This window comes from Melanaphis sacchari, unplaced genomic scaffold (assembly GCF_002803265.2).
Source record: "Melanaphis sacchari strain LSU unplaced genomic scaffold, SCAv2.0 Contig247_pilon_pilon, whole genome shotgun sequence".
Taxonomy (NCBI): domain Eukaryota; kingdom Metazoa; phylum Arthropoda; class Insecta; order Hemiptera; family Aphididae; genus Melanaphis; species Melanaphis sacchari.
Window position 1 is genome coordinate 84,045 of NW_020271122.1, and position 24,014 is coordinate 108,058.

At 30.6% G+C, this 24,014-nt stretch overlaps 2 protein-coding genes and 1 pseudogene across 4 annotated transcripts; all 3 read left to right on the plus strand.

The window, feature by feature from the left end:
- Positions 1-414: 414 nt before the first annotated feature.
- LOC112594919 lies at positions 415-3,910 on the plus strand (annotated as a pseudogene).
- Positions 3,911-13,193: 9,283 nt separating this feature from the next.
- On the plus strand, positions 13,194-16,511 carry LOC112594910. The gene is made up of 2 exons (XM_025339924.1): positions 13,194-13,858; positions 16,066-16,511. Exons 1-2 carry the CDS (start codon positions 13,405-13,407, stop codon positions 16,350-16,352), a joined length of 741 nt encoding a protein of 246 aa, XP_025195709.1. The 5' UTR covers positions 13,194-13,404; the 3' UTR covers positions 16,353-16,511.
- A 1,459-nt stretch (positions 16,512-17,970) lies between these two features.
- Positions 17,971-22,873, plus strand: LOC112594908 (RISC-loading complex subunit tarbp2-like). Of its 3 annotated transcripts, none has more exons than XM_025339920.1 (3): positions 17,971-18,179; positions 19,739-19,880; positions 20,850-22,873. In XM_025339920.1, the coding sequence occupies exon 3, from the start codon at positions 20,998-21,000 to the stop codon at positions 22,831-22,833; it is 1,836 nt and encodes a 611-aa protein (XP_025195705.1). In that variant the 5' UTR covers positions 17,971-18,179; positions 19,739-19,880; positions 20,850-20,997; the 3' UTR covers positions 22,834-22,873. The 3 variants fall into 3 exon arrangements, with proteins under 3 accessions (XP_025195705.1, XP_025195706.1, XP_025195707.1); XM_025339921.1 differs by having other exon boundaries at positions 19,739-19,776; XM_025339922.1 differs by lacking the exons at positions 17,971-18,179; positions 19,739-19,880 and adding an exon at positions 20,325-20,671.
- The last annotated feature ends 1,141 nt before the right edge of the window (positions 22,874-24,014 follow it).

Consider the following 24,014-nt stretch of genomic DNA (forward strand, 5'->3'; position numbering starts at 1 on the left):
ACGCAATTAGAGGGCGCGCGCGGACGGCTCGCGCGGCGGTCGAAGGGAGCGGTCGTCAGCCGCTGGAAAACGGTTTCACCTGTTTACTATGTCAGTTGGTCAACTCGCGAGGTGGATCGTCCGACCGCGGAAGGGACGCACGGCGGCGGAGGCGCCCGACTGTCCCGCCCCGACGACCTCCCTTCCCGCTCCCCCTCCCCCCCCCACGATCGCCATCGCGGCCGCTGCACGACCAGCACCCGAAAACCGTCAATATTTCACGGCGGTGCTCGTCGGCCGTACAGGTATATACGCGCGGCGGACGATGGGAGGCAAGACCTACGCAAGCGCCGCGTACGCGATCCGCGTCGTCACGCCAGGCACGTGCCTATTTAAGGTCCCGGCCACCTGGCCGGAACCATCACATCCACACCGGCGACGGTCTAGTCCGTACACGGCGCACGAGCAACAGTATAGCTGCACAGGACCGCATCGAACCGCAATACACCACACGTAACACGCAATAACACCGTCAACATGTCTCCGTCCGTCGCGCTGCCGTCCGTTTGCGTAGCCCTGGCCGTTATCGGTCTCGCGGCTTCCGTGCCCGTCGAACAACAACATCACCGTCAACAGCAACCGCAACATCAGCGACAAGAGGACGGCGCGGCGGCGTCCGGCGGATTCGGCACGGTCTTGTGGTCGGTGCTGGACGACTGTTTCGGCGACGGCGATGCGACCGAACCGGCCACCGTGTGCCTCAAGTCCAAAGCCCTGACGCCCTGGACCGAGCCTCGGCAAGCCCGCGATCACCGTCGCGGACGGCGGCGACGCTCACGCCCGGGCCGGCAAGTCGCGCGAGCCGTCGCCCGCAGGCCGAACGACGCCGACCGCGCAGCCCTGGACGCTGCCCCGGACGCGGACGCCAAGAACGCCCTGCTGGACGACATGCTCGCCAGCCGCATGGACAGGCTCATGTCCACCAGGACCATCGTGCTGGACGGTGCTGGCCAAGAAGGTGAGCGAATTCGACGCGCGTATTACGTCATCGCCCATGCGATGTTGTTAAATCGTTATGATATGGCTTTGTGATCACTCCGAACTTGGATGTGCCCCGCTCGTGGTCGATAATAATTCTGTTTATAAGAAACGACGGGTGGGCCAATTAATGGTTAGACAATCGTTTTCGAAAATTCCACCAGACTCGTGTGTTTATGGAAAAAAATCCGTCCCAAAAAGCAATGCTGAGGCCTGAGACACAAGACGCAATCCCGTTTTTACGTGTTACCATTATATTTATGAAAAGTTAATTAAAAGTTAATTTTCGAAAATATTTGTGATAATTTAATTTGATAGGTCATTGCAAAACAACAATGATTTCGAAAATTACGAGTATATTATTTTTTTGAATACATAGATTTTTTTGTTTCATACCTCGAAGCAGAATATTTTTTGGAATGTTTCAATTTCTAATACATAAATATCAAATTATTATATAATACAACACCCAACAAGTTTTTAATACATCATAAGTATTTAAAATTTTAATTAGAGTAGTACATGGCTACCCCACAAAATGTTGGTTCACTACTATGTCCATATTTTCAATAATATACAGCCATTCAAAAAAATAAAAACCGTTACAAATAAAAACGATAAAACATTTTAAAAATATGATAATTTTTAAATGTTGCTCTTTTGCATTGACTATGTAAATATAATATCATCATAAAAATTAAAATTTTTCGAAATAATGAGTGTGAAGACATACATAGATCATCTTGTATTATATATAACATAACATCTGCGAAAAATCGTTTGTCGAAGCTAATCAGAGGCGAACTAGAAGCCTTTATACTAATATGTTATATAAATATATACTTACCGAATTCGAGTTCAAAACGGGCAGTATTTATATATTATTTACGTATATTGTGAATTGTGAAAATTCGCTGCAGCTCACACGGACGTAAGTACGTTTTTCAACGAACATCGTTTGGCACGTCCGTGTTAGTAGATACTATCGCACCGAACCTGCTATGTGTATAATTTTATTATTACATATTGTATCAATAAAGATTTATACTGAACATACGTGATATGCACCATGGACTCTGCAATTTTTTTTTTAATTCGAATTGATCGCTTGTTAAATTTGAGTGACGAGCATAGTATTAATATTTACGTATTAATATAATATTATTACTCGTTTTCGACGAATCCTAAAATTTTTATTTAATATTAAAGTACAAAATATCCTGATAGCGATCCGTTATAAAACAGTCGTATCGAAATGTAATATAATATTATGTACGTCGTTTTCTCACTCCGAGACGTAATATTATCGCCAAAGCTATACATTAATATAGTCGATATTTTATGTTTAAAATCCATCCCATCCTTAAATTGGGCACGATCAATGCTGTTGATCGTTTTAAGGTAGTAGTATTGTATTGGTTTTAATAATTTTATGACATTAGTTCATAATAATTATTTATTTCCTATACGATATTATTTTAAGTGCCGCACACTGTTCGTAAACTAAATGTATGAAAGCGATTTGTTCGTTTCTCGTAACAGTTCACAAATTAAATCACATCATCCCATTACGACTTATATAATATTATATAGGTACCTACATATTGATTATGTAACAATCCGGGTTGTGCTAGAATATTAAGTTTAAGAGCTGTGACCCAAGATTTTTAGGGGTGGTGGACAGTGTATGAAAATAACTACGAATATAAATAGTAGTATATAATACGGTTAGATTAATCATAAATTGTCTATTTGATTCTAGTTTACTGAGTTATTTTTAGAAGTAATATTAGGATGGTGGGTCTGGTACGAACAAAATATTGTTGATTTCATCGAGGTAAAAAGTTCACCACGCTGCCGAATCGTTACACGGTGTACGAGTATACCAATAATTTATGTCCGGTGCTTGTAAAACAAACAAAAAAATTCGATCTTGAAAAATAAAAATTGATCAGATTCCGTTGAAATTTATTTTTTAAAGTAGGTAGTCATTAATGGTGTCTTTAGACATTCTTAAAAGTGGTAGGTTTATAGGATGACTCGATTTTTTCCCTTAACCACTTGCTCAAAGATAGTCAAAATTAAAGATTTTTCAGAACATTTGAGTCATAAAAATATGCAAATTTTTTATATTTCAATTCCTATTATCATATTATTACGATGAACAGATTAGATGAATTACACTTTTCGCGATGCATGTAATATAAGAAACAACATGAAATACAAATCCGGGGGTCGGTATAGCGATGATAGCACCCTACAGACGGTCATTTTATCTTTCCTAATCAATTGATTTGTCGTGTCCATAACAGGTCGCAAGAAAAAGGACAAGGCCATGCAACAGGCAATGATGATGGCCGGTATGATGGCTGCGGCAGTCATGGGTCCAATGGCTTTCAAAATGTTGGCGCTGATTGCCGGAAAAGCGCTATTGCTGAGCAAACTCGCACTTGTGCTGTCTGGCATCATAGCACTCAAGAAGCTACTGCAGCCGCAACAGGGTGGACATGAAACCGAATCGGTGTCCCACCATTATGGCCGAAGCTTACAGCAACTTGAAGCTCATGATATAGCGTACTCGAACCAAAAGCCGCAGTAAACGATATCTCGTCATGACACGCGCACTATCGTGATTTGCGACACGTTATATTTTTATATTATGTGTGTAATAATGTGCTACTATTAATTTATTATTTATTCTTTATTTTATAAACCAAGCAACGTTGTTTATACGAGTTGAAACCGGCCATGGACAAAAATAATTGTATTCGTTCAAGTTTGGCACTCATCTTTTGAAAAATATTTTAATTATTATTTTAATATTATTACTAATGTACCATAGAAATATGGATCTGATAAATGAAAAAAAAATCAAAATGTCTATGAATTTGAATTTGAAATGTTTAATTATTTTGTCTTTAATTTGACATATCTAATCATTTATTTTCGCCTTTAAACGGTTAAAAAAAAAATATATCCTCTAGTGATTTGGTCATTTTACAATATTTTATTGCTAATAACATTAATATGTACAATTATTATTTGTTGTTATTATTATTTCTTGAAGACGAGTTTCACTATCACACGTCTAGTAACGTATTAATAATAGTTGGCTTTCGCCAAACCTAATCTTATAATATTATAAATTATAATACATAATAATGGCAAGTGCCGTAGTCTATAATAGGATGATCATGTTATTTATACATAAAAAACAACTTTGGCTCAACTCTAAAAAAATTGTCAATGTTTTTAGTAGTTTTTATATTTTTAATAATAATTTGAAAATTAATTTAATATGATTGCCTATTAAATACAGTAAATGTCACTATTGTTATGATGGGAGTTCATAATATTACGCTGTATGATACACCGATAAAACACACGTTTCTTTTTTATCACTAACAACTGTTCATTGTCACTTCATGCTTGTTAGACAAAAATATTTGGTCATAACTTGTAAGTTATAGCTATTTATAGATTTCAATAATAACTATGCAGGTCTTGCTTTTATACACACATCTATACAAGCAAAATAATAAAGTAACAACGATATTAAAATGGTACAAAAAACGTCCCGTTCGAAGTTGGTTGGGACAAAAACGGAACGCTTTATGATACTGATTAAAATAAAAATTCAGCTCATGATCCTTGCGTATAAATATTTACTCGCATTTTGTCGGGCACGAATCGTCTCAATCAATGGCGGTCATGGTCAAAGCGCATTCTGTGATGTATATTAAAATTTGACAGTTGGCTAAACATCAAGTTATATATATTCACAATAATATGAGAACACTTAAAGAAACAATTTATATTATAGCCTGTGTATATTGATTGTAACAATTAGTATTTACAATTAATGACACCTAGTTATATGTTAAGTGTAACCTACTACACAAACTTAGAAAAATATTCGGGGTATAAAAATTCACAAATTAATCATATTTTTTATACTTTCTGAATAATAAAATAAAATATATAAGGTAAAATATTACTTAGTTAAAATGTTGCTATTACTATCAGTATGTAATAGGAGTCATATTAAAAAAAAATATATATAAATATTTTCTTAAATTATTTGTATATTTAATTAAATTAATTGTGTTTATCATATTATTATATTTCATGCTCATAGCCTGACAAAAATATTTCAATATTGACAATATTGTATCGTTAATTTATTTTAATACCTATTTGTTTTATTATTTATGAATTTATTATGTTTAAAATTTTAAAATACCAATGAATTATTACATAATATCCAAAAATATTTTGTGATTACCTACCTAAACTGCTAAATTTCAAGCAAACAAATTTGATTAATTTTTTAACTGGATTGGGTAGTAGTTTTTTATGGAGACTATTTTCGTAATTCAATGTATCAGTATTACATAATATATAATATATATAATATTATATATTATATATTATATATAAAACTACAATTATTAGCAAAAGTGGTAGGCTTTTTTTTTTAATCATTTTAAGATACCTATATTATATAGTCATAATTACATCTAATGGTGTTTCGATTTTAATTTCGTTACGGAATCATCACGAAAAATTGTTGACGTTTATTTCGTAAAAACTTATAATTACGTAATATTGATTGGTATACTTACTTATAATATGTTTGTAACACGTTTCATATCAAGATTACAATAAACAATCGTTCAGGTTTGGTATGATCTTAAAATGTATAGGTACGTATAAATAACATTATAAGTATCAATATTATTATTTGTCGCAGCCAGTACGTTCATAAACCTTTTTATAAACAGATCATATAATTAAAATAACTATTATATACACATATGTATACTATACAGTATACAGTAATTTATATATATGTATTATATTATGTATATAGCTTATTATCTAGTGCTATATAAACTTGTCATATTACACGGATCGAAAATGAAAAATTAACTATTAAGTACCTAGGTACGTCCTACATATATTATTTTATTATTCTCTAATCTTTTGATACTTTTAGTCTATAAACAACTATAAATTATTTTATATCTTCTTATTCTACAAAGTGTAATGACAGTGATGATGATGGCGATGAACTATATATATAGATACTTACTTATATAGTTTATAGTGTTTATACTCAACAGGCTATAGGCAATGACATCAAATTTAATACACATAGTACATAACCATAAATTAATAAAATACACTTTAAACGATTTCAATTTGTAAACAACGTTTCGAACAATAGTATTTGTAGAATATTAGATGGATTTAAAGTTTTGATCATAAATTTACTGTAATGATAAAATTAATTCAAATACTACAATGAAATCATGCGTTTAGTTTTTAATATTAATATGTAAACTAAAAATATGTGTACAAACTATACATACATGTAAAAATATAATTTCCAGTTGAATTTTATTCCATCATTTGAATAATACAATCTAATAATATGTCTAAGCTGCAAAACGCGTGTCACACAAAATTAATGTTAATAAGATTTCATTTCACAAAAAATTAACCATCACGATGATATGCAAAACGGAATATTTAAGTTTAATGAAACGAATAACATTACTACGTTCAATTTGTAGATATAAAAACTGATACCATGGTAGATATGGGTCACGACTTCAGGCTTGCATTTTCAAATCGTACAAAAATCGTATGCCCTTTTCAGCACTAACCTACATTATAGTGTACCTAGGTACTAGTTAAAAAAAAAACTTTATTATTACCTACTGGTCCGGCTGAATGTCGTTTTCTTTTATAACAATAATTGTCTACTACGAATTTTAGACGTTTGCATAAATACTAGATAGTGTAGATAAATATTATTACCCTCATTAAATTCTGAGCTTATATTGTTGGTTCTTTTCGTAGATGATTATCATTGGAGGGAGAGAGGTTTAATCCTATCAAATTTTTTTCAGGTTTTCAAAATAATATTTTCAAGTTACTAAAATTTGTATAATACTGTAAACATAAAATTTTTTAATTTTAAGACAGAATCAATAATGATTATAACCGATTATCTAACCTGGATTAGATCGCTTGAAATTTTCTTATAGAAAAGTTATCATATATCGGTATTTGTTAACGCGTAATTTGTATTTTTAACTAATTTTAATTTAATTAAGTTTAACTTTGTTATAATCGTACTTGTTTCATTTTATTTTATCTAATTTATTTATTATTAATTTTATTTTACGTCCAACTTAAATTTAGAACTAAGTAGGGCTAATAAAACCAGGTATACTAACAGACTATTAAAATAAACTGAAGAGGCTAAGTCTACCAATTAAAACATTTTCACAGAAAAACGATCCTAAAATATTAATTGTTCTATGTTTTAAAATAAAATTATGGTAATAATAAAATAAATCATAGATACATTAAGAATTATTGATATTTATAATTACATAAATGTTTTACTTTATTAACAAGTTTGTTGGGTGTAAAGGTGTTTTGGTATATGCTATCAAATATTTAAACTCCCCACTAATATTTACAGTATCTCTATTCACGATTTCCTAGATTCCTAATGTTTGTGTTGGTGAATTTTATTAATGATTATTGGTTTAAGTATAAACTATAAATTAATTGAAATTTATTACACTACAGAATTTCTCAAAAAATTCTAAAAAGGAGACATGTTTATAATAGAATATAGAAAATGTTATGGAGAAATCTAAAAGTATTTATTGATCTTGAGAAATACAAAATAAATTGTTAAACATATAAAACCAGTACATACAATGAATATACTTTACATGTGTATTTTAATATAAAGATTATACTGTATTTATGAAAAGCCTGGTCTGCTATTAAATAATCCAGATGTTTTTTCGCTTTCAGTAACATAATACATTTAAGTAGTAAAATATTGAAACGCAGGTTCAATTCGGGAATTTCTACAACGTAATTATTACTATCTAACGTGTTTTTGAGAAAATATCATATTTTTAGCAACTTACTATACATTTCATTTAAACGGTTATGCGTATTCATACAGCGAATATTTTAAGTATTTAACCATGGAACTATATAATTGTACACGTTTATAAATAATTAAAAAAAAAAGAATTATTCGAATTATTTTTGGCAATGGTATAATCTACTAATTTTTTTTTTTTTTTGTTCGTTCTCAATTAGAGCATTAACAGCATTGGTCATTATCTTGTAATTATACATTGTAGATACATTATTTTAAATTTTATTCTGTTCTTATACCAAAAATTAAAAAAAAAGTATTACGAACTAAGTACGGTCAATGATTTTTATCATAAGTACATCTTGCTTCGCTCATCATTCAGTGGTAGCCGGTGTATTAAATACATACATTATTAAAAATTTGAAAGCAGTGATAATTTTTCTTTTGAATACCGATTTTGAGAAGAAAATATCTTTTCTTTTTTTTATTTATTTTAAACGAAATATACAACTATATAATTAAGCACAACAAGTAATAATGATGATGAGGAGGTTTACGTATACATAACACGAGAAAATATCTTTATAAAAAATAATTTTAATTTTAAAATCCTTAAGTTATGCAGTTGTTCTAAAAAATCTAACATCACAATTGAAGTATTTCAATAATTTTTATACGATTAAGTATATTAATCACAACCAATTTTGAATCAATTAAATAACTTAGAGAAAACAAATTTAAATGATCACCTTAATTTTTGAGAAAAAAAAAAAGAAAACACGCAAATTTTGAGATAAAATCCAATGCGTTCAAATGTGTATTATTGCAATTTGAAATGGTTAGAAATATATTTAAACTATAATCACTATAATTTTGTAGAACTTCGGAAACTAAAGTCGCAGTCTTTTAAATTTAGTTAAAAATAATAATTTAAATAAATAACCTATCTGGTCATACGAAATCACCATCTATAATAAAGTACTGCCAAACAATCAAACACCAGAACTATTCAAGTGTTCCAAATCATCAGCTGCCTCTGAATGATCGCTAAAGCCCCTATTGATATGTTACAAATATCACTTTGCATACTGACTTTCAAATACCTATCATATGGCAAACAATTAACACATACTACATACGCCTACAATCAAATATAGAACACCATTCAACTTCATTCCAATACTCTTCCGAACAATCCAGCCAGACGCCTGAAATGCGAATACCCTAGAAATCTTTTCGATGTTTACCAAAATTAACGTGTATTTCTTCCTAAATTACTACTTATGTTCAGGAGTTTCTATTATTATATTATTGGGTATTCTACTCAATACTTTTTTTCAGCGTTTCACATCGTATTACCACTTATTTGCTTATTGTACCTTGTATAAATTGTAAATTTCCAATAAAATAAACGATTTTTTTTTCAACAGTAATTACTGTGGATGTCTAAACGAATAAAAAAAAACTGAAACATAATATTTTATGTGTTGAATTTGTCCAAAACATTGATATTATATTTACCATAACACTGCAATCACCTGTAAGCATCATGCAATTCATGTCATTATATATGATACGAATAAATAAACTTTCGTATATTTTATTTGTATAATATTACGATATAAATCGTATTATTTAACTGATTTTGGTAAACAAAACAAGTATGTAAACACAAATTGATAGAGGAAAGTATATTTTAAAAGTCTAATTGTTAGTTCCATATATCATATATGATGGTTATATTAGACCGAATTTACCCTTACGGCCCTACTACAATAACAAATGCGATTAATGATTTTTATTTATTTTTTAGATTAATAAGTTATAAGTAATAACTAATAAGATAATACATTTTCGGTTACTATACGTATTATAATTATATACTATCGTGTTACGCTGTCGTAACTATATAATATAGTATATAGACATATAGTACGTACGTACCAATCGTACTATAATAAAATAATACAACTTTTGACATGACTACGTGTATTGATAGTTGTATAGATATACCATTAATTATAAATAATATGGTCACTCACAACGACTAATATGCTAAGTATAAATCATAGGCTGGTAAATAATTATAATCCAAAGATTCTGAAATTATCAACAAGATCACACATTGTTAATAAAATATTGATGTTATGTTATGTTACAGAAAAAAATACTTTCAGAAAAAACATTATGGTATTTTTAGGAACAGATTGTAGAACTGTGAAACTAATGTTAGCACTTTACTTTTTACTTTTAAGTTTACGTTCGAAATGGTCACCACGCACATACTGCTGCCAAAGACTTTTGAACTTAAAAAGTCGAGACCAATGTTTCCTTAATTCAACAAAAAAAATATATTAAAAATATAGTAAAAATAATAGTAATATATTAAAAATATAGTAAAAATAATAATAATGTAGTAAAAATATTACTATCACTAGTCATATAATATTTATGATTAACTATAATAATATTCATTACTTGTTCAAGATTAGAAAAATGTAACATAAAACATGTAAATAATAAATATTTATAGGAATGAATAATCCATTTTTTCATATTTTGCTCATTGTTTAGAAACGAGTGAAAGTTTAAGTTTGGATAATCATGGTTTTTTTTTTTTATCTTAATTAAAGTAAATTTACTTACAACTTGAAATTATGTTTATAAAAAGTAAAATCTGTAAAATTTAACAACTAATGCAAAATAGATATTATAGCCAAGAGATACCTCACATAAATCTATAATATTTGGACTATGATAAATGACAATAGTCGTGGTGCAAAGTTTGTCCGGTTATGACATATTATGGGTAGTTATGTGAAATTTCCATCTTATGAAATAGAAAAAAAAGGTGAGAAATAAATCATGTTATTTATACTCAATATTATTAAGAAAACCGTTAAGTGATATAATTATTTTTATATTACTAAAATCAAAATAATTCTAGCGTATCTGCATAAGAATAATAAAACCGAAATAAATACCATGTAATGTCCAAGATTAGTTTGTTATTTATAGCATATTAAAATGTATTAATTTTAAATTATAATCGCGGTCATAAGTTTTATTTCATGAAAAACATGAATTTCATTAAAATATGCGTTTATTATAGTTTCCAAAATAAATTATTTTGATACTTTTTAATTTAAGTCATATTAGAAATAAAAAAAATTTTTGTCTATGAGAGGTCACAAACATATCAGAGAAATTCTACTATTCTTCTGCTGCCTTATACTTTCCGGTTGATCACAAAAAAATATAATAAAAAATTTAAAAAAATCAATAAATTATTGTCGATAAATAATTTTTCACTCTATTGAAAATCTTGAAAATTCAATTCAAGGTTCCTTTTAAGTTGTTGTGAATGCATTTAAAAAAAAAATTGAGCAATACGAGCATTTACCTTTTCTTTTTATGAAAACTAAATTATGAAAATTTAATACAAGATTTCTCCAAAGTTTGTTTACTCTACTAAAACAAAAGTTTATTGAAAATTCAAATTAATTTTTATGAGCGTTTAGAGTACTTATACATATAAACATAAACATGACACATAAACGAACAATTTTTGTTGGGTTGAAATGCTTGAAAATTGTTTACAAGTTTCTTTGACAGTTTTAATAATAACAGTTTAAAAAGTATTATATGTAGGTACAATTTTTTTTTTTTTGTATAGGCATTTAAAATTCAAATTTTGACAAAATCTATCAACATCAAAAAAATTATAAATTATTTTGTAGTTAAAAATTTATGAAATGTTCAATTTAGCTAAGAAATGAAATTCTAACTTCTAATACAACGTTCTTTTAAGTATATACAATTTTTTTTTATAAACATTTAACTATAAACATATGATGATCTTAACGTTGACTATACAAACATTTCTTAACTAAAGTGCTCTACAACGAAACGTCCAATTTTGTTATGCTGCTATTCTATGTAATTTTAAGTGTATGGGAAACTGAATGTTTAAGAATAATATATTTATACTATTTAATTTATCTATGGTCCGGTAGTAAAATACGAATTCTTAAATATATCAATCAATATTTAAAATTCTGTTTGATTAAATTCAAAACATATTTATTATAACATGGTGGGAATCATTGAACGATTAATAAAAAAAAAAGAAATGTATATATTAAAGTCTAATATAGTAAATTAATACTGTAATGATGATTTATTGATAAAAACACAATTTTTTTATTCAAACAATTATTCCTCTATAATAGATTTGTGTTTATACGTTTTTAAATATTTTGGTTCCAATAAAAATAAGTTTGTAGGATCTTATTTTACTAAATTATCAAGAATTTCGACTCGATAAATATTTTTTTATAAATATTTACAGAAAAAACTAAAAAATCAAAAATGTCTCATGTTTATAAATAACTCAATAAGAATCAATTTTTTGAAGATTAAACTACGTATAAGAAATAATAATAATTTAAATATTTAGTGAAAGTTTTGAATTTCTGCGATTATTAACAAATTAAAACAGAATAAAGAAATCAATTTAGTCAAAAACTAGTTTGACGTAAAAATTCTCGGTTTTCTTTATTTATTTTTTGTTTTTACCAATTATTAAGAAAAATACTGGAATACTTTACTTTTGACCCTCAACCCTCCCCCTAAAGTACCAACTGGTTCCAAATAGCTACCAGAAAACACACATTAAGTTGAAAATAAAAATATATTCACTATTCTGCTCGGCATCTAAAATGCATATGAATATTAATACGATTTACTATATCTACCTCTACAGGAATATCGATTGACAAATGTTATATTTGTCAAATATAATAACAGTTATATATTTTTAAACGATACCTACATATCATAAAATATTATTATACTATATTTTTTATACATTTTAACTGTCAAAAGAAAAATAGGGAAACATTTAATGAATTCTTCGTTATAGTGTATGGCGAACCGTGCTGGAACAAAATACAATATTATGCAGTTGTTGATAATAACTCGACTATTATAACATCATATAAATCCTCGTCCGTTCACGTATATGTATGCCTATGTGAAAACCAGAAAACGTATCGGATGGTCACGGTTAAACGCGTGCAATATTCCCGCTGCGGAGCGAACAGGGACAGTATAGATATTAGATACACGTCTGCATCAGCCGCCGGTGAATCCGTTGAAACTCATCCATTATTTTCACGGTACTCTGACCAAACGATAGACAAGTGTGTATATAAGTTCTCGGTGTCCGATTAGAACCATCACATCTACACTGACGACTGTCGAGTCCGCACGTGACCAAATAATATTTTTACTATTTGTACGTTTTATTTGTATACCTATATATTATAAATACCACAACCGCGGTATTCGTAAAAAATCGTCGCGCACGGTCTTCGTCCAACGAAAGACAGTAAATTTGTTTTATTTTTATTATTATTATCATAATACTTACAGTGTTTTATTCGAGAAAAAAAAAACCAAAAACAATGTTTTCTCTTGTCACGATTTCGTTTACTTGCGTCTCGCTGGCCGCTTTCGTTTCCGCCGCTTCCGTGCCTGCGGCGCAACAACCACCGCAACAACAACGGCAAGAGGACGGATTCGGCGTGGTCCTGTGGTCGGTGCTGGACGACTGTTTCTTCGGCGACGACGATACGACCACACCGGCCACCGTGTGCCTCAAGTCCAAAGCCCTGACGGCCTTGGACCGAGCCCTCAGCAAGCCCGCCGTGACCCTAGCGGACGGCGTGACGCTCGCCGCCCGGGCCGGCAAGTCGCTGCAGGCCGTCGACCCGCAGGCCGAACGGGCCGACCGCGCCGCCTTGGACGCTGCCCCGGACGCGGACGCCAAGAACGCCCTGCTGGACGACATGCTCGCCAACCGCATGGACAGTCTCATGTCCACCAGGACCATCGTGCTGGACGGAGCCGGCCAAGAAGGTGAGCGAACGCGATTTAAGCTAAAAACGTCGAAACGTACATCGCGCGAAAAAAATATTTAAGTCGTTCGAGACGGGTTTCCCGCATTTTTGCAACGGTGTCGCGTTTAGAGTCGAATTTAATATTTTTACCTTGTTGATAACGCGTAAAACCAACGTTTAATTAGCCGTCAGTGATATAGGAACAGGTACATAATATACTAAACGTACGGAACACGACGACACGGTGATAGTGTGGAAACCCGTCTTAGAATCACCATTTCACTATCACCACGTTCTATTTAAACTTAAGGTATAGCTGTACAGGTGGTTAACACATGACGTTACCAGTTAGGTACCATAATAAATAAAATATGCCTAGTTGAAAATGGCGAATTGTATCGTGTTTTAATTATAAACAATATACCTGCGAGTTGAATTATTTGAGGGATAACGAGAAAATTCTGAACACCGGTCACACGGTGCTATAGTGAATAGTATATTTAAGCGAGTAGGGCTATAGGCTATAGCACACGGCGTTTTCCGTTGCATTTCGTACACCACGTTTCCCGCGATCGTCAAAATACATCGATTTCGATTAGAATGGCTGTGAATTACAGGGGTCCTAGGGGATGTTAAACGCCCCTCCGATTTGTTGAAAGTTCTAGAAACACACACATGTGTGTGTGTATATAAATCGACTAAGTCAAAATAGTCGTTCGTCCGACGGTTTAGCCAAATTGATAAAATACTTGAATTTCGATTTACCACATTTCATGCGGTTCCGTCTAGAAATCGAGTCACTTACATGCGTACAGGCGATAATATATCCGCATGGTACAGTCTTACACGGCGACAATGCATTATTATTATTATTATTATTATTATTATTTGGTACATATTATTGACATATTAGCGCGCACTATTAACATGGACGTGCGTTATTAAATAACTATTATCGTATGGCAAGTACGTGTTCAGATGGATAAAATATAGCCGTTCCATTCTAACCTAACCATTTATTAGTCTGTGCTGTCATACTCGCGGTTTTATTAACGCACGAGTACGTCAATACCGAGATCGACGGACCGCGACTCATCATCATACCTATATAAATACTGTGTGTAATATCAGATATGTCAATATGTGTGTACCTCCAGAGCGCGTATTTTTTCCAACGCTTGTATTCACATATTAATAAAATTAATCATTATCGAAGGGTTATGCGCGCAATTCAATCTTTTCAGACACACATTAAATAGTAAACTGCAGTGATAGGGGTTCATTGTGGCACAATAATCTCATGAGAAGAGGCAGTGATCTTTGGGAGGGAGGGAACGTGTCTTATAAAATACTAAACTTAATATTTTACAAATATAACAGTGAGATACAAAATGCTTGACAAATTAACTATTCTTTTTCAATATTGTTATTAGTTTATTGTTTTATCGAAGAACCGATATAAATACGTACTCAATGTCACAACTTAATTTTTTTTATATAGTTAACATTGAAGAAAAAATAAAAAATATTTCAATTTTGTTTTCAATTCTATTTTTCCAAAATAAAACTTCGTTTAAAAAATAACTACAATTTAAAGCACTAAATAATGTTTTGTTTTGTTAATTTTTAGCATTATTTCATTGAATAATAATCTTATGTTGCTTTAATCAATATATCATGTATTCAATTTTCATTACTTTTAAAAAATAATGTATCTATCTACATTTAATTTAAATTTACAGTATTTTATGTCCACTAGATGTTTATTATTTGTAAGGAAATGTTTAAAAAAAATAGATAAAACCCCACAATATTCGATAAGTATATTATTAAAGCATTAATTAAAAACTGCGAGGATAACAGGGTAAATTATATTTACTTTGCATCACCTATATACTTACTTACGGGCTACGTTTCACTGTAATATGCGGTCTTTTGACCGAGACCATGACCATGGCCATTGGCCGTGGATTTCGATAGACAGCTAGTGCGTTAGATAGCTAGATTTCAGTTTTCGTTAATCATTTATGACGCATAATTAAAAATGTACATAATATTATTATTATACGAAAGTCGTCTCTGTACGTTCTTTCTTTGTTCGTTTTAACTTGTGGAAAACAGGAATCTTAATGAGGTCCTACAATGCTTATAATATATCATCGTAATACATGTTTTCCTTACAACGCAATAATAACGGAGGGTTCGTTTTAATTTATCGTAATATAGGTCGCAAAAAGAAGGACAAAGCCATGCAACAAGCTATGATGATGGCCGGTATGACGGCTGCCGCTGTAATGGGACCGATGGCATTAAAAATCATCGCTTTAATCGCAGTCAAGGCGCTGTTGCTAAGCAAAATCGCATTGGTACTATCCGGTATTATGGTGCTCAAGAAACTTATGCAGCCACAACAGGGAGGTGGTCACGAAACTGAGTCGCCATCTCATCACGGCCGGAGCATGCAACTCGACGACGCTGCTCACCACATGGCGTATTCAAACCAAAAGCAATAACACTAGCCACCCTCACGTGGTTTAATTTATTATTTATTTATTTCATGTACTTATAACTGATGATACTAATATTATACTTTTTACTATTATTAATTATTCATCGTGTACTATTTTGTCTAAATGACTATTAAACTAAATGGTATTGTTTTTTTCGATTTATTTTTAAGCATTTATGAATTTTTTTCTTATTTCCTTCTTATACCGCAACAATAATAAATCATTTTTAAAGTCAATGGACAATATTCACTTATTATTTATGTTTATTTCCACCTTTTAACATTATGAAAGGTTATTAGTTGTAGGTAGGTATCACTTTTCAAGGGCTCTTTTCCATTATCAACAAATTGATAATTTATGTTGACTGGTAGGATAAATTTACTCCTTGTTACGTGATTTGTCGGATCAGTAGTGTTTCAACGAGGAATGATGCAAGTGATATATAACCCCTAAAATATTTTTTCTAAAAACATCAAAAATGTATGTTGAATAAAATACGATCGGAGACACTTACTGTTTTAAATGTAAATAAAATAAATCGTTTAATAATACTATCGGATCGTTATTTGCAGTCTCGTAGGCTCATGATAGTTAAAAACACACCACATCCGTACAATAGCATTAAATATAATTTCCATTTTTGTGGTCTCCATACATATACGCTCCATCGTAGATATTTTAAAAGATTTGGCGCTTTGGGTCATAATATTTTTTACTATTTCAGGAGCGGTCTTCTACAAAAATAAATCAACACTAAGTTTATAAAAACAAGCAATAATAATAACTTTACTAAATTTGCATTAAAATTAACCAACTATAATTAATTATACATTTGTTCAAGATTCAATATAATATGCTAACCGTTACATTGCGATATTTCAAGACCGAGCACAGCGACCTTTGTACGCGTTAAGCTCGTCGGCATATTATGTTAACAGCTGTGTGTAAAATAGGAAAGTAATATTCTCACGCGTGTGTGCGTTTTCGCTATTGGCCGTGTGTGTCGTTTTGTTTAATGCTCGTGAGCTAGGGCTCTGACCTTTAGGTTGTTACACTTTCGCGCGAGACTTTTTTCGCAACCGTCATATACTTTTATATGAGACGTCGCACGTGTATACGTTAGGTATTATGGCTATTTGCCGTACCAGCCGTTTTGTGAAGTTGATAATCGACGATCGTGAACACTTGTCCTAACGCGTCAAATCGTTGAACTGCCTGCGATTTCGTTGTGTTATCGTGTGGGACGTCACTGTCGATCTTGCACACTTTAATATTATTATTTCCTTTTATTACGAAAAATTACGAAATTAGTAAATACATACATTTTGAGATAAAGAAACTGGCACTCGGCACCCGGTCTTATCATTATTATCAGCCCCGCCCAATGACTGAGTGTAACTAGTCTCCAGTGGTTACACTGCACGAAACCCAGTCGGCGGAGCGGTAGACCATAAGATAACATTATGGGCAATCCGGACGATATCAGTGATACGTGATATCAGTGATAACAATCACGTAAAGTAATCATTACTTATTTGTATATTAGTTAACTTCTTATTCATTATTTTTATATTTGTGGCGCCTCTCTTTTGTTTATTATTATTATAATTTGTATTGTATTTTTTACGTTTCTTTATTATATATATATATATATATATATATATTTGTAGCATAACGGTGCGTAAATACTGATTGTACGTATCACAATATTGGTCACTCGATCTCTGTTTTGAAGTAAATTATACCTCTGTGTTATTTAATTTGCCATCCTAGGCCAACTGCCTCATGTAGAGGCTGCCTGATGGTAAAAGTGTACAATATTTATTGAAGGTAACACTTTGTACTTTTATCTATAATACCTATTCTAATACTAAGAGTGAATTGACCTGTTATCAAACTTAAAATTAATAATATTATTAGTGTTAATACAAACTTTATTCTTAATATCTTAATATAAAAGTGAGATATTTAAGCATTTTAAAATTCTAATTATTTACGTACTCATACCTTGTATATAAACTGAAACATTGTAAAAAATGGATAATATTCTTAAATTTATGTTTGATAACAAGTCGATTTACTCTAAGTGACTAATTGTATAACAACATCATAAGGTTGGTTTTGCTGAACTCAAATTTTCTATATTGAGCATGTGTCAGTGAGAGAAAATAAATAATGCACAGACATCTGAGACATCCTTTTTAAGAAATGTTCAACAAATAAATATAAACTTTTACATATATAATATGTATATAACTGTGGAATATATTTTAATTATTATATTAAGGAATTTGTTATTTACAATGTCAATAAAAAAATACTAAAATTCTTTGAAAAATATTTAAACAAAATCTTCTATGGAATAATTAATAATTGATTATGAAAACTAGTAATTTTACGCCGTGTAAGTTATTGCTTTATCGTAATAATTATTGTTTTAAACTGTTAATTTTTATTATTCTACAAATTTCGTTTAAATTATCTAGAACGTATTTTATAGAAATAATCGACTTTTTAACAACCATAACACACGAAGTCATTATGGCGAATACGCTTTCACACGTCTGTATCACGCAATAACATGAAATTAAAATACAGCATTAACATTTTAATGAAATACCGCCAGGAACCCCATTCCTAAATATGTCAATGGCTACATATCGCTGAAAGATTTACCTTAATTAGATGCTCTTTACATTTTTGCTTAAATAGAAGCAAAGTAGTACCAAAGAACAAACTTACGGTACAGTAGTATCGATATGCGGTGCAAATAATTTGGTGAAAGATTTAGTGATCGTTAAAATATGATCGAAATATCATGTGATCGAATCGTTTTATAGTTGAAAAACGATCGAATATTTTATTAATATGGTCGAAATGTTTTGTGGCTAAGTAGGGTTTTCGGTCGAAGAAGAGAGTTTACCACCGCCCAAAAAAATATTAGATAAACTAATCTGGAATCTATAATGACTATAACGGGCGGTGGTAAACTCTCCCGATTTTTAAACATCGGGAGAGTTTACAATCGCCCATTTTTTTAGATGTAGCCCGTATGTAGGATTATCGTAGTAGGTACTTTACTATGTTTATCGACAATTCAGTATCGGTTCTAGTCATTTGGTTCAGTATACGTATAGTGTTTTTTTTTTACGTTAGTTTAATAAAGTTTTTATATTTTATTATGAATATTGATATTTTTCCTAGCACTTATGAAGAAATATTATTAAATATAAATAATTTCATATATAAAGAGATATGGTACATAAAATTGATGGAAACATGTATTTTGTTAAATTTGTATTAATAAGTGTGGTGCAAAATTCAAACTTTTGAAACAAATAAAAAAAAAAAAAAACACGAACTAAATAAAAATTTAATGTTTTTTCCAGATCAACACTGTCATTCTCCCGAATCTATAGGCTTGAAAGTAAGAAAAATAAAATTAAAATAATTGCAAGTTCAAGTGAAGATCAACCATTACAGATTTATCAGAAATCTATTAACGAGTGTTCAACAATTGTAGCCTTGCAAGTGAATAAAAATGCAATTCTACAATTAGTAAAACGTCAAAAACGCTATATTGAAACCTACAAAAAACAAACATTTATTAATGAAATAAGTCTAGCCCTAACGATGTGCCAAATACTAAAAGATGAATTATTTTTAATTTAAAAAAATGAAAACTTACTATTATTACGACATATGAAAATTGTAAATATCATCAAGTACCTATATAATTCTACAATATACGCTTAAAAAAAGTGCAACAAAGACTTAGATCTTAGCTGATCTAGCTGGTTATGATTTATTAGAGTACTCGGAAGAATAGCTCAAAATTTTAAATTTTAATTACTCATATAATTTTATAAATATACTTATCTAATTATTTTAATATTTTACTACATTTTTATTTTACTTAATAATAAATTAGTTAATTTTTTTTTTAAAACAACATTTTTTATTTGTATGGTTTTTTAATTTTTTTATTATTATATTATTTTTGGCTCAAAATTTATGTTTATCTACTGCAATATATTTCAATTACATAACATTCCGATCACTAGACTTTCGCCCACTATATTTTCAACCAGACCAACCCAACCCACTATATGCACGAATATTATTAAATATTTGTAAACTATGGTTTGTAGTATACGATAATATCGACAACGAATGACTACACACTTATTCAGTAGTAATGTGTAAAATCCACATCACTAGTAATCACAATAATAATATTTTATATTATATTTCACATTTACCTGCAGCCGGTCGGACAGATCACGTTATCATAATAATCAAACGCAACCGTTATATTATAGGTAATATAATATATACTCTTGTTTCTACAGTAACATTACGTGCATAGGTTTTGTCCAAAAAACGATTGATTGTGTATTTCATTGCATACGTTTTTATCTACAATTTATTCTTAAACAATAATAATCTTAAAACGTACATTTATTATCGTCTATTTCATTTACCAATATTTTGTTTCAGTATCATCAATGGTTATGCGTAAAAATGCAGCTAAATCATATCTGCAAAGTTAATTGACTTTAATGAGAATATCGCCGAAGGCGGTAATTTGCGACACATAGACTTCGCTTTACTAAACGTTAACGATAAGTTTCTCTTTCGCCTACTTATGAATCCCACGCCTGTCGGAAAAAATTGCACCGTTTACGACAGTACAATATCGTATGACATGAGACCCGCTCGCAGCAACAGTTGTTCGAGAAATATAATCCAGGAACCACTGCAGCACACGGATGCGATAACCGAAACCAATAGATTGCAATCCATCAATAGATATTTACCAGCTGTTTCCCGGCTTCACGACATTATGGCTAAGTACGGTAAATCAGTGAACTACAATATGGTTTCTACGGCGGGTGTATTTCCGAACAAGATCTTTACGTTTAATGCCATATGTGGGGAAATCGTAACCTACGGATGCGGTTCGTCAAGTGATGAAGCAATAAACGACGCAGCAAACAATTTTTTGGACAAGCTGGCTTCTATCGCTGAACTAGATAACTATTTTCTGAACTCAACAAAGTCATCATGTCTAGAGAGTAATGTTACATTTATTCAATCCAACAATTACATCGGTAAACTACAAGAGTTATGTATAACTCTTGCTTGGAATTTGCCAAAATATGAATACTTTCTAGATATTGACAATGAACACAAGAAAAATTTTTATACCGTAGTATGTTCCGCTGGGCCCTTTAAATCCACAGGCGTAAGGAGATCCAAGCAAACCGCAAAAAATCATGCTGCTTATTTGACGATAAATCAAATTAATTCAAGTCAATATAAAACCAATAAGACTAACACGTCGAATGCTAGAAGCGAAAAAACGATGGATTCCGTATACAGATTTTCAAAAAGTGAAGACGAAAATGATGCAAAGAACATAACTATGGACCATATCTACCATGTTAACAGCATCAATATCAGTATGCCTATCAACTATATTGGCAAACTACAAGAGATGTGCGTCGCTCGTGGTTGGGAGCTGCCTAAATATGAATATCACCAAGAATATGACAATAAAAACAAAAATTGTTTGTTTTATGCGACGTGTTCTATTGGACCCTATAGATCCATTGGCGCTGGAATAACAAAGAAAATCGCAAAAAACCAAACCGCTCAAATTGTGTTTAATCAAATTAATATGGATCAAGATAAAACCAATGGAACTAGCACGTCGAATGCCAGTAGCGAGAAATCGATAGATTCCGTGCACGATTTGAGAATAAATAAAGTCATAAATGATACCGCGAATATGACTTTGGACCAAAACTACTATATCAACAGCAACGAAACCAAAATGCCTATCAACTACATTGGTAAATTACAAGAGATATGCGTAGCGTGTGGTAGGGAGCTACCTAAGTATGAATATCACCAAGAATATGACAATATAAACAAAAAGTATTTGTATTCTGTTATATGTTCCGTTGGGCCCTATAAATCTACTGGCTTAGCTGATGCCAAGCAAGTTGCAAAAAAACAAGCCGCTCAATTAGTGCTTAATCAAATTAATATGAATCAACAGAAAACCTCTACGCCTAGTAGAAATTTCACTCATGAAACAGCTGATAACTCTATGGGAGACATGATAACACCGACAAATATCGATTTGTGTAATATTTTCAAACTAACAAATCTATACTCTAACCAATTATTATCATCTAAAAATGAATGTGTACAAAAACTGAAGAAATGTAATTCATTGGATGAACTTAATATGAGTGCTTTTGATTTTTTGACAAAACTTGCAAATGAAGAAGTCTTTGGTACCACATACATCCAGTATCAAAAAGATAGTTATGAAGTTTATATGTCTTTGGAAATAACAACACTTACACCTACACCTGTTTTGGTGTGCTTAAGTACTGGAAAAACAGAGGAAGAAGCTCAAAATGCAGCTGCCAAATGTGCATTAAAATACATCAAACGTATCTTAATTTAATAAAATACATTGTATACTATTATTGCCGTTTATTTAATAATTTTTGTTGACTATTATATAATATATACTATAATAATATTTAGCTAATTTATTTTTATTGATAACTACCGAAATATAGTTTTTAAACATAATAATTAATAAGTAATTACTTTCGAAAAGGTTTCAAATTAATTTATAGTCAATATTTATGGACACCTTACTAAAATATACTCAATCCACAAAGAAATGTTATATTACTCTAATAATAAATGATAAGTTATAGGTATAAAAGTTTTTCGTTTGTCGTGAAATATCAACAAGTAAAACCAAGGTATCCAAAGTCTACTGAATAAACCAAATAAACTACTGTCTACAATACATTTTTATATATACCTATTATAGTAATATGTTTGTTTAATTTTCATACAAACATGATAGTATTTAAATTACTATCACTAAAATATAAATTTATAAGTTATAATTTAAGAAAATATTCATTCATCAAATGAAAATACCGGGTTTAGTTTGTTTAATATTAAACATTTATATCAACCACTTTAGATATTTGTTGAGTTCATAATAATTTAATACCTGCTTAGCAATTAAAATATACTTGTTTTATTTTCTTAAAAATGTAATCAATATTATTTCGACTTTCTAGTATAAACAAGTTAGTACAAAAAAAGTATATTGAATTGAAAAAAGTTACTAAGTTACCAATTAGTTATAATTTTTAAATATTTTACTAGACACTGCCAATTAAAAAGTATCATAGAGAAATATAAAAACAATTATTAAATAATTTCATACAAATAAAATTTATCTCAACCTCAATATAAGTTAAATAATTAATTAATTTAAAAACAACATATAATAATTATCATTTAGAGAGTATACCTGTAATCCGTGTATTAGGTTAGTTTCTTTTTTCTCACCTTGGTACAATACAGTGATATTATGTTATAATTAGCTATTATCTGTAATTTTATCCGAAAATCAATAAATTTTGAAAGAAGTTCATAGGCACCTATACTGGTGGGAAGACAGGGTGCTTACCCCCTTGAAATTTGAATAAATAATATTAACTAATAATTTAATTTATTAATAAATGTATTTTATTTTCTATTTTTTTTTTCTAAATTTATTAAAATATATTTTAATTAACTATAATATATAGACACAAATATTAATTATAAAAATAA